The 12,434-nt window shown below is 37.4% G+C and overlaps 2 protein-coding genes and 1 pseudogene across 2 annotated transcripts; all 3 read left to right on the top strand.

Moving 5' to 3' along the window:
* The first annotated feature begins 5,435 nt into the window (after positions 1 to 5,435).
* On the top strand, positions 5,436 to 6,590 carry LOC139190905 (toll/interleukin-1 receptor-like protein; annotated as a pseudogene).
* Positions 6,591 to 6,633: 43 nt separating this feature from the next.
* On the top strand, positions 6,634 to 7,191 carry LOC139190903 (disease resistance protein RUN1-like). The gene has a single exon (XM_070811394.1). It carries the CDS (start codon positions 6,634 to 6,636, stop codon positions 7,189 to 7,191), a length of 558 nt encoding a protein of 185 aa, XP_070667495.1.
* Positions 7,192 to 7,195: 4 nt separating this feature from the next.
* LOC103455240 (TMV resistance protein N-like) lies at positions 7,196 to 9,451 on the top strand. Its single transcript, XM_070807886.1, has 3 exons — positions 7,196 to 7,245; positions 7,384 to 8,337; positions 8,592 to 9,451. The coding sequence occupies exons 1-3, from the start codon at positions 7,207 to 7,209 to the stop codon at positions 8,685 to 8,687; spliced, it is 1,089 nt and encodes a 362-aa protein (XP_070663987.1). The 5' UTR covers positions 7,196 to 7,206; the 3' UTR covers positions 8,688 to 9,451.
* The last annotated feature ends 2,983 nt before the right edge of the window (positions 9,452 to 12,434 follow it).

The following is a 12,434-nucleotide window of genomic DNA, read 5'->3' as shown; positions in this document are numbered from 1 at the left end:
TCATCCTCCAACTCAAAAAACTTATATTACCATGGATGTCACCTTCCATAAGGAAGTTTCGTATTTTGTGAAGCCCTCTTCCGACTCTCCACTTCAGGGGGAGAGGGGGAATGAAGTGCAGATTTGAAGAGATGGTATGGATGATGTGTTACAGGCAAAGTTAGGAACATAACCTATTATGTTGCGTGATACTGATCAGTCGACTACAGATAGTGATCGGTCACCTGTTATTCCCGGAATAATTTCTACTGACGATAGATCAGATGTGCCCAGCGAGTTGCCTGTTAGTATGTCTGATGAATTACTTTCTGATGATCGATTGCCTGCTGTTGATATGTCTAACGAGTTGCCTGATGATGGTTCGTCCAGTGATGATTCTTCTAACAGTTTGGTACAAGATGATGGCATACATGAGGTAAATTTTGATGATTCTTCTACTTATCAATTGCCTTCACGAGCTAATCGTGGAAAACCTAAAGTACAATATGAGCTTGATATGCATGCCAAAGCCAAATATCCTATCAACAATTATGTGTCTACTTATCGTTTATCCAAACCATATGCATCTTACCTATGTCAGCTATCTAGTGTATCAATTTCAACAAAATTGCAAGATGCTTTGTCTGACCCTAAGTGGGTTAATGCAATGCAAGTTGAGATAGAAGCTTTGGAAAAGAATTTTACTTAGGATTTGGTTCCTTTACCAAATGGGAAGAAAGCCGTTGGATGTAGATGGGTGTTTACTATTACGCACAAAGCAGATGGTTCTATTGACCGGTATAAAGCCAGATTAGTTGCTAAAGGTTATACTCAAACCTATGGAGTGGACTATCAGGAGACCTTTGCTCATGTTGCCAAACTTAATACCGTGCGTGTTCTTCTGTCCTTAGCAGCAAACCAGGATTAGCCTCTATTGCAGTTTGATGTTAAGAATGCTTTAATTCATGGTGATCTTAAGGAGGAAGTGTATATGGATCTCCCACCTGGTGTTGGAACATCTCCTAGAAAAGGTGTTGTATGCATGTTACGAAAGACCTTGTATGGTTTGAAACAATCTCCTGGAGCGTGGTTTGAGAGGTTTACAAGTTCAATGAAGAAGTTTGGGTATATCCAGATTCATTCAGATCATACTTTGTTTCTAAAGTGACAAAATGATAAGCTAACTGCATTGATTATTTATGTTGATGACATGATAGTGACTGGTGATGATCAGAAGGAGATACAACGCCTTCAAAAGTACCTAGCTACTGAGTTTGAGATGAAAGAATTGGGTGAATTGAAGTATTTTCTTGGAATCGAGGTTGCACGATCCAAGCATGGTATTTTTCTGTCTCAACGGAAATATGTTCTTGATTTGTTAGCTGAAACAGGTATGTTAGATTGCAAACCTGTTGATACTCCGATTGAGCAGAATCATCGTCTGTGCTTATTTCCAGATCAAGTTCCTACTAATAAGAAACAGTATCAGAGGCTTGTGGGGAGATTAATTTATTTGTCTCACACTCTCCCTGACATTGCTTATGCAGTTAGTGTGGTAAGTCAGTTTATGCACTCACCTAATAAAGCTCATATGGATGCAGTAACTCGTATTTTAAGGTACTTGAAGATGGCTCCTGGCAGAGGCCTGGTTTTCTCCAAGAATGGTCATTTGAATGTCGAAGGGTATACAGATGCAGATTGGGCAGGTTCTATCACTAATCGGCGATCTACATCTGGATACTTTACGTTTGTGGATGTAATTTAGTTACTTGGAGAAGCAAGAAACAAAAAGTGGTGGCTAGGTCAAGTGCAGAAGTTGAGTTTCGTGGTATGTCGCATGGTGTATGTGAGTTGTTGTAGTTGCAAAAATTGTTGAGAGATCTTGGGTTTAACCCCAAAGGTGCTATGAAACTTCATTGTGATAACAAGACTGCTATTGAGATTGCTCATAATCCAGTGCAACATGGTTGAACAAAACATGTGGAGATTGATCGACATTTCATTAAGGAAAAATTTGATGCTGTAATTATTATGTTTCTGTTTGTGAGATCTGAAGATCTACTTGCTGATGTTCTTACTAAGGCTGTGTCTAATAGTGTGTTTTCCAACTCGCTTGACAAGTTAGGCATGCGTGACATCTTTGCAAAAACTTGAGGGGGAGTGTTGCGAGTTATATATTAGTTAAAGTGTAAATAGTAGTTTATTGTCCCACATTGGTGAAGTACATATGTAATACCAATTGTAACTCCTATATATACTCCACTTTGGAGATTAATGAATATATAAGAAATTCCCAAATATTGTCATATATATTTTTGGTATTTACCATGTTTAGTTTAATATTGGTATTTACCATGTTTAGTTCAATACATACTGCATATTCCAATCCTTTGGGAGGCTCTTTTCTTAAGTTTATCTAGCTTTAGTTCTCCTATGGCAGGTCAACTTGTCTCTTCTTCTTCCTTCACCATCCTTCATGGAAATACGATGTCTTTTTGAGCTATAGAGAAGAGGATACACGCACCAATTTTACCGGTCATTTATACAAGGGTTTGATCGATAAGGGAATCCACACCTTCTCTGATTGCCAGCTTCCAAGAAGAGAAGAAATATCTCTGGCTCTTCTCAAAGCAATTGAAGAGTCCATCATATTCTCTAAAAGCTATGCATCCTCAAGGTGATGCTTGGACGACCTCGTCAAGATCCTTCAATGTAGAGAATCAAAGAAACAAATAGTTTTGCCAGTTTTTTACAAGGTGGATCCATCCCATGTACGAAATCAAAAGAGCAGTTTCGGTGACGCTTTTACAGGCCATGAGAGCAAATTCCAAGACAAGAAGGAGAAGGTCTTGATGTGGAGGAGAGCTCTTAGAGAAGTAGCAAATTTGTCAGGACATCCTTTCCGAAAGGGAGAGTACGTATATTTCTTCCCCTTACAGTGTTTTTATTTATATAGTTAATTCTCTATAATAATGTCAATTTTGTGTTTCATTTGTACTCTTTAGATTTCTAGCAAGCGACATATGCTGGACTTTGTTAATCACTATTGCAATTTGAAACCCTCCTCCTCGGCGGGCTCAGATATCTTCTATGATGCATATGATTACCAAGAGCAATGACTTTCCTTGTCTTCGGAGCCAGTGGATGATCATTCTAAGCGGACGCATATTGATGTCTAGTGGAGGAGCTAGAATTTTCAAATAATGAAGCTATAATTAAGAAAAGAAAAAAATAATTTATTGGACCATTTCGTCGAACACATGTTGGGCATTTCCCAACTCCTGCCGGCATTTGCCAAAAGCTTACACCAAGGTATGTCGACAACTACTGTGATCAATAGAGGCTTGTGTTAGTATAAAATTGGCAATTCCTAGTAAAACGATTAAGTTTGTAATGTCTGAGACTAGTACATGTTTTGATTGTAATTATTTTAGTCTATGTCCCAAACCTAAACACAACATTGCAAAATAATTATTAAAATGCAGTAGATAAACAAACCCAAAACCTAAGTTCGATCATTCATTCATCGAACGTCGGAAAATAAATCAGAGGAAAATATAGTGCAGAAACTTGCCTCAATGTGGTTCTTGGAATTTACATTTAGAAGTATGCCTTGGTTCTCCATACACTGAACTCAAACATCACAATTTACATCAGACTATCAAATCATCGTACGAAGAACCGACTAATATACTTTTCAATACGAAAAGGGTCTCAAATTTTCATTACATTAACATGAAAACCGAAACAAAACAGTTGGAGATCGAAACATAACCTGTATATAAACTTGCTTGGAACTGCATTGACAGAAGCATGTAGAGCTTGGGTGTTATCTTTGCCAAATAATTTGATTCTGCCAGTGCCATCCCCGTTAATGTGAAGAAATGATCATACATGTTCAAGTGAATGAAAATGAAGACAAACGACGAACGTCCTGCATAGACAATTTCTCAAAGGAAATAATAAGGCTAAATTTGGTAGTAGAAATGGACTCACTTGGTTGAATTAATTGCAAGTAATTTTTGATGGAGTCACAATCCAACAAGTTACAGCCTGATGGTATATTCCATGATGGAATAATAAACGTGGATCTATATCACTGCCTCTAAGATTATCAGATTTTCCTCCTGGCTAAAAAATAGATAACAAATAAGTAATGCTAACTCTTAAACTGCCTTTAGAATCAAATGGATAAATCTCATTTTTAATTTAATATTATCATCAACTGTTCCTTGCCACAGAAGCAACAACATAAACACTGAGGACCAACAAACATGACAAAGTTTGAGTACTCCGACTTCCGAGTGATTTTTAGTCAGTATTTAAAATATCGGCATTTGAACCACATTATTGTTAACTGATTGTGAGGCTAAGCCTACTCCTCCTCCTCCTAGCGTAGACAATATCAATTGTTCAGGAGAAAAAAAAAAAATTACCGTGCAGGAGGTTAAATTTTTTGGGCTCATATGGGCTGGTCGGGCCTTATTCTCCAAACATACCCAGCCCAAAGCAGTGACGATATCAAATTATCAACAGCGTACCCTCTCTTGCACAACGACTTGTCGTTCCTGTTAGTCATGTTGGCTGATCGAGCGAGGGTGAAAACGAACGACAGTGGAAGAGGGAGGAGGAGGAGAAGCGAAAGATGGCCTTCCCGGCAAGTGCTTGCTGGTGACTGGACCTCCGGTAAGCTATGCAACTTCCAGTCACTCTTAACTTTTGATTTCACATTTCTACTTATTCAATGCTTTTCTCAAAAGTACTTTTGGTTGATGCTGCTGCAGCTGATTTAGATTTTGATGCATGACTTGCTAGAAAAAATGGATCTTGACTAGACCTGTAAACGGGTCGGATTTATTGGGTTTGGGTCGGGCAACCCGATCCGTTAAGTTAACGGGTCATCCGAACCTAACTCGTTAAGCTAACGGGTCACCGAACCCGACCCGTTAAGCTAACGGGTCACCCGTTTCACCCGTTAACACCCGTTAACAATTATTTTTATTTTTATTTTTTGCATAAAGTTTATTTTTTGTTATTAAGATTTTACTAAAATTACTAAAATATCCTCAACTAACGGGTGCTAACGGGTCCTAACGGGTTGACCCAAAGTGACCCGTTATTTAACAGTTATTAACGGGTTCATCCGTTAACGACCCGACCCGTTAAGCATCCACCCAAATACAAATATTAACGGGTTGGGTCGGGTCGGGTTAACGGGTTGGGTCCAAAATGCCAGGCCTAATCTTGACAGTTTCAATCTGACCTTTCAAATACAGTCGCATCTCATACATTGAAGTATTATAGAAAAACCCTAATTTAGATTGCAAACAACTAGGCTTTGAGAAAATTCATTCTTCAGTTTTATATTATATATTTTGTTTACCAATGTGAACGGAAGACTAACTCTAATATAAGGCAGAGAAGCAACGACGCTTTCATTTTGTTATATATATATATATATATTATGTTGTTGCATTGCATGCCGTCGGCCTGCAATTAAAATATTCAATAATTGAAAATGAAGTTGTCAAGAAAAGCATGAGGGCTGATATAACAAGAGAGAGCCCAATGTCCATACCATACCGCACATTGCAATTCTCCTATGGCCGATCAACTTGCCTCTTCTTCTTCCTTGCCTCCTTCATGGAGATATGATGTGTTTTTGAGTTTTAGAGGAGAGGACACACACACGAATTTTACAGATCATTTATACAAAGCTTTGGTCGATAAGGGAATCAACACCTTCATTGATCACCAACTTACACGAGGAGAAGAAATATCACTAGCGCTCCTCCAAGCAATTGAAGAGTCAAGAATTTCTCTTGTCATATTCTCTAAAAACTATGCATCTTCAAGGTGGTGCTTAGATGAGCTCGTCAAGATTCGTCAATGTAAAAAATCAAAGCAACAAATAGTTTTGCCAGTTTTTTACAAGGTGGATCCGTCCCATGTACGAAATCAAACGAGTAGTTTCGGTGTCGGGTTTACAAAACTTCAGGGCAAATTCAAGGACAACAAGAAGAAGGTGCTCATGTGGAGGAGAGCTCTTAGAGAAGTAGCAAATTTGTCAGGACATCTGGTCAAGGAGGAAGGGTACGTACATTTCTTCCCCTTACCGTATATTTATATAGTTAATTTCCTACAATAATGTCATCATTTTAGTTTTGTATTTCATTTTTACTCTTTAGATCTTTAGCAAGCAACACATACTTGACTTTAGTAATTACTAGTGCATTTTGGATAGAAACAGAGAACTTTTCAAGTACACTTTTTGTTAATATCGTGTAATATTTATATTTCTCTATTTGTTTTTACATCTCTGAAATATAGTAAAAAAAAAAGTTCACTGATTAAATGTGCTTTTTGTTTTGAACTGCTAGCTATGAAGCTACAATAATCAGTAACATTGTTAAAGAGATCTCAGTCCGAGTACTTGATGGCACCTATTTGAATGTGGCCAAACACCCTGTTGGAATACAATCTTGCGTACAAGAGGTGAAAGAGCTTTTAGGGGTCGATGGAAATGGTGGTTGTGTGGTTGGGATTTGGGGGACATCTGGAATAGGCAAGACAACAATTGCAAAAGCTGTTTATAATGCAATTGCTCATAATTTTGAAGGTAGTTGTTTCCTGGCAGATGTTCGAGAAACATCAATGCAACATGGAGGCCTAACCCAACTACAAAACACTCTTCTAAGTGAGATTAATCGTGGTTCAAAGTCGAAAGTTGTCAATACTCATCAAGGAAAGAGCCTTATAGAGAATTTGTTGAGGCGAAAGAAGATTCTCTTAATTCTTGATGATGTGGATGAATTGGAGCAATTAAACAACTTGGCTGAAGTCGAATGGATTGGTGAGGGTAGTAGAGTGATCATAACCACAAAAGATAGAGGATTGCTGGAATCTTATGGAGTTAAGTTCATCTACAAGGTCCGAAAGTTAAATGACGACGAAGCTCTGGAGCTTTTAAGTTTGAATGCCTTTGGAAGAAATGAACCTCCAGACAATTATTTCGAACTCGTACAACGTGTAGTAGCCTATGCTCAAGGCCGTCCTTCAGCTCTTAATTGTATAGGTTCTCATCTGCGTAAGAAAAGTATAAATCGTTGGCAAGTTATATTGGATATTTGCGATTCTTGCAAAGGAGAACCTTACAATGATATTCAAACAGTACTTCAAAAAAGTCGTGATGACTGGGATGATGTCATGTAACAAGTTAGTTTTGATATGTCATACAGTGACATCAGACAATTGAAGGAATTTAAGGTACATACTTTAAATTATTTTGAACCATTATATATTTACACATATTTTATATCAAAAAAAAAAAAAAAAAAAACTCAAGTGTTTCATTATATTCTTTTAAAGCATGTGATTTATTTTGTTTTGATTTTGGTTTTACAGAATTTGGCAAAGTTTACATCTATGAATTTCAGAGGTTGCAAATTCTTAGAAAAAATCCCCGACTTATCCGGAAGCCCAAATCTAAAGCACTTGGTACTAAGTGAGTGTAAAAGTTTGGTTGAGGTTGATGATTTTGTTGGATTCCTTGATAAACTTGTTTACTTGAATCTTAATGGGTGCTCTAAGCTTACGAGGTTTGCAACAAGACTTGGGTTGAGATCCCTTGAATGGCTTTATCTCAAAGGTTGCACAAGGCTCGAGAGATTCCCAAAAATAGAAGAGGGCAAGATGGAATCTCTAACGGACTTGGATATACAACAAAGTGGCATAAGAGAATTGCCTTCATCAATTGCGTATCTTATTGGGCTTCAAAGATTGAAAGCAAATGAATGTGTGAACCTTACAGGTACATCATTACATCATATATATGGGTTGCAAGATCTGATTCAGGTTTACTTTGGTGAATGCCCAAAACTCGTGACATTTGGGAAGAATAAGGTGAAGTTTGATGAAGTTTCATCTTGCAATACCCAATCTCTGCTGCATTCAACTGACTTAGATACTTCAGATGACAACTCTATCACATTAGCCCTTCCCAACCTATTTGATCTTGATTTGGGAGGATGCAATTTATCTGAAAGTGATTTCCTTGTGCCTCTTGGTTGCTGGTTCGCATTAGCAAGCCTTGATCTGTCAAGAAACAATTTTGTTAGTCTTCCGGATTGCATTAGCAAATTTGTCAACTTAATGAAACTAAGATTGAGTGGTTGCAGGAGGCTTCAAAAAATTCCACAAGTCCTTCCACCAAGCTTATGTGGCTTATATCTGGATGATTGCACATCATTGGAGAAAATTCCAAAATTGCCCCCGATGCTTGAGCGTTTGGAGTTGACTAATTGCATTAAACTAAGTGGCGATGAAGTGGCAAAGTTGAAAAACAATTGGTTGAATGAGGTTGCTCTCTCTTCTTCTTAATTTCTCTTGAAATGAAAATTAATTTTGTTAATACTTGAGAGAGCATTTAGATCACGACTGTTAGTAATTCGTTATCTATAAAAAAAGGTCGTACCTAGTGCATAAGGCTTCCGCTTTACGCAGGGTCTGGGAGAGGTGAATGTCGGCTAGCCTTACCCCCATTTATGGAGAGGATGCTCCCGCCTTACCCCCATTTATAGTAATTAGTTATCTATACGTTATTTAATTTGCAGGAATCTCTTCAGCTCGCTGACTTGCAAGTTATTCTGCCAGGCAATAAAGTTCAAAAGTGGCCAGGCTATACCCCTTGCCCATCTTACAACCACTGAACATCTATCAGAAAATGAATTTGGTTTTGAAAGTCCTCTACATTCCCAAGGGGATACGTTATATTGTTAGCTCTATCTGTTGTTCTTGGAGCAGGAACTAATTATTTTGATAATCTTTATATTCTCATCAAGGGAGTACAAAAGCTTGTACCTTATTTATGGGATGAGATGAAAATTGAGGCAACTCGTGTGGCCCAAGTTAGTGGATTTAGACGATCACGAGCAGCAGGGTGATATTTGTCAAAGTTATAGTTCCTTTCCCCAACTCTGCACGCATTATAAGTTGATGGGTGCACCGCCTATTGCCGAACCAAGACGAACGACTTCCCTTGTCTTTGGGATCAATGAGTAGTCTTGGGAAGAAGCCTTGGCCAGTTGGATCGATATCGTCGATGATGATAGGATCTGCAACAACAATGGCTTTCCTGATCTTTGGAGCCAGCGGATGATCATCTGAAACACAGGCATATTGATCTCAATTTTCCTATTGATATTGAGGTGGAGCAAGAGCAACCGTCCACTTCAATCGATCAACAGTGATCTCCGATTTGTTAGGAATTTGGGTACATTCATTTGCACTTTCCTGTTCTTTTAAAGTTAAGCATTAACTTCTTATTCTACTGTCTTGCGTTTGTCCTTCTATTTTCTTGATATGTTGGTGCAACCTTTTTTATAAACGGCTTTTCTGTTGAATAACTTGTCCTTGTTCTGCTATCAAATATGTACATTTGATATATTTATATTTATGGCCAAACTTTGTATCATATATTTCTAGTTTTAGTTTGTACCCATTTTTGATTTGCAATTCTTTTTTTTTAAATTGTACCAATTTTCTTTTCAGTTTTAATTTGTATTCATATATTAATTTCTTTGCCCATATTTTTTAAACTTTTATTTGTACTCATATTTTTTTTAACCTTTTATTTGTACTCATAATTTTTTTAACCTTTTATTTGTACTCGTAGTTTGTTTATAATGTGCCCATTTTTCTTTAAAAATGTACACCTTGTTATATGCAAAATGTACCAATTTTTTTGTTTTGTAAGTACGATTCTTTTTATATAAAATGTACCCATTTTTTTAATGTGAAATCAATTTATTTTTTCTAAATCTAAAATGTACCCATTGTTTTATATATATAGGGATCAAGGGACAAATATTTTTATAATACTTTTACACTCTTTTTAAGTCTTTTGATTACATGACATCCAAAGCTTCTTATTTATTCATTAAATGACATGGATGCTTATGTGGATTTTAACTAATATTAAAGATAAAATAAAACTGAAAAGAAAAATATAAAATCTGAATCCAAGTTCAAAAAAAAAAAACATGAGTTGATGATTTTTTTTTAAGGAAAACTAATGAAAATGACTTGAAAACTTTGATTTTTAATGATAAGAACAAAATAAAGGGTAAAGTGAATAGCACCAGGATTGACTTTTTAATGTAAAAATGTGGTTTTTCGTTAAAGTGAACAGTATCAGGAGCTTTTCATTAAAGTTAACTGTTTTTTATTATGGGAGAACCAATTTCTGTTCAAGTTTCTTCTTCTTTTTAATTTTAGTATTAATTTCGCGCTATTCAGGAGTTTGATCTTCCCTGATCCTATTTCCATCGAAAGTGAAACGTATTACTTCGAACATAAGATTTTTACGTTCAAATAATCTCGCATCAGATATTGGAGCGGCACAGTGCTACCAGTTCTGTAGCATGTCAGGTTCATGCTGTTTTTGCACCCTGAGAATTATTTGAACTTCACCTTCCATAAGAGAAAGCCTGATGAGGGATTCCTGGATGGTTGCCGGTCTTCTGTCCATTCCCACAACTAGTACTGCTCGAAAATTCTCTGCTTGGAAAACCTTGCAATCCCTCAACATTGTATACGCACACACGAACGGAGGACTGTGTACAACTAGAGTTTCTTCCTTTTTTTAATTTTAGTTTTAATTTTCCAGATTTTATGTTTTTTTATATTTAATATTAGTTAAAATCCACATAAGCATTCATGTCATTTAATGAATAAATAAGAACCATTGGATGTCATGTAATCAAAAAGCTAAAAAAGAGTGTAAAAGTATTTGTAAAAATATTTGTCCCTTGATCCTATCCCCCGTATATATAATGTACCCATTTAATTTATATAAAATTTGCCCTTTTTTTGTATAAAATGTACCAATATTTTGTATATCAAATGTACCCACATAAAAATTATACAACATGAAACTTAAACAACATTTTAAAAAATATTTAAAAACATAAAACGTAAATGCCTACTCCATGCTTTTTTGGGCCCAAAGATGTGCAACAAGATCTTGTTGTAGGTACTTGTTTGTGACACGAGAACGTATCATTCTATAGCGCCTCATGTGCTAATCTTTAGAGATACTACCAATTATTGGATTGAAAGGCAAATGAGGCTCATCATATATTTTTGCACGAGCCCTTCTTGACCTATTTGGATCTTCTTGGTCGTCATCGGACTCTCCATCAATATACCCATCTCGCTCATCCTCCACTATCATATTGTGTAATATGATGCAAGACATCATGATGGAGTTTAAATTTTCTCGACTCCACCCTCTTGCAGGTTCGCTGATGATCTTCTACTGTGCTTGTAGAATACCAAAAGCTCTCTCAACATCTTTGCGATATGCCTCTTGGTGTAAGGTAAACAATTTTTCCGCGTCGTTCCTAGGGTTTGGAATTGCTTGGACAAGTGTCGCCCACTTTGGGTAGATGCCATCTGCCAAGTAATACCCCATATTGTATTGATGACCGTTGATGTAGTAGTCAAGTTGAGGTGCTTTACCTTCCGTCAAGTTATTGAAGAAGGGTGAACGCCCAAGAACTGTAATGTCATTTTGGGATCCAGGGACTCTAAAGAAAGCATGCCAGATCCATGTGTCATATGAGGCAACCGCCTCTAACACAACAGTTGGCTTTCTCGACCTTCTGCTAAAGCCTTATTGCCATCCGGTGGGACAGTTCTTCCAATCCCAATGTATGCAATCTAATGACCCTATCATGCCCGGAAACCCATGGTCTTCAGCTTTGCAAAGGAGCCGATTCAGATCTTTTTGATTTGGCTCACGGAGGTACTCTTCTTTCTAAAGCTGAACAATTGTGTCACAAAATTCTTCAAGAGTATCAAGGCATGTAGACTTAGACATACCATGGGTTTCATCCATCGAATCAGCTGGGGAGTCATAGGCCATCATTCGGAATGCAACAGTAACCTTCTGATGAGGTGAGAAACTAGGGCGGCCTGCTCTGTCCCGCTTCTGCTGAAAGTACAGATTGACCTGCTGGACATCACAAGTAAACGCTTGAATACATGACGCCTCATCCGGAAGCGACGTCTGAAATCCTCTTATGTGTACACCGAGTTGGGGTCGAAGTAGTTGTTTATCAGATTGGCATGCGTCATCGCTCTGTTTTGTGGTTTGTGTGAATTATATCCCAATATCCACCCTATTTATAGCAAAAAAAATTCAAATCCAATGGCTAGCTGACGTCACTTAGCCGTTGGGTTTGAATTTAAGTTGTAGTTTTTAAATAATAAATTATGTTTGGCCCAATGGCCATCGGTTGGAGACGGTTTTTTGTGACACGGCTAAATCGAGCCTTCTGGTCCTCTAGCCCTCAGTTGGAGACGGAGACAAATATGGCCATATACTGTTCATTAAAATATTAAGGTCATTTCCAACCGAAGGGTCCAGAGGGCCAGAGGGCCGAAAATAGGCC

The sequence above is a fragment of the Malus domestica genome, chromosome 02, assembly GCF_042453785.1.
Source record: "Malus domestica chromosome 02, GDT2T_hap1".
NCBI lineage: Eukaryota > Viridiplantae > Streptophyta > Magnoliopsida > Rosales > Rosaceae > Malus > Malus domestica.
The sequence above is the reverse complement of the archived record's forward strand: the minus strand, read 5'-3'. Positions and strand labels throughout refer to the sequence as shown.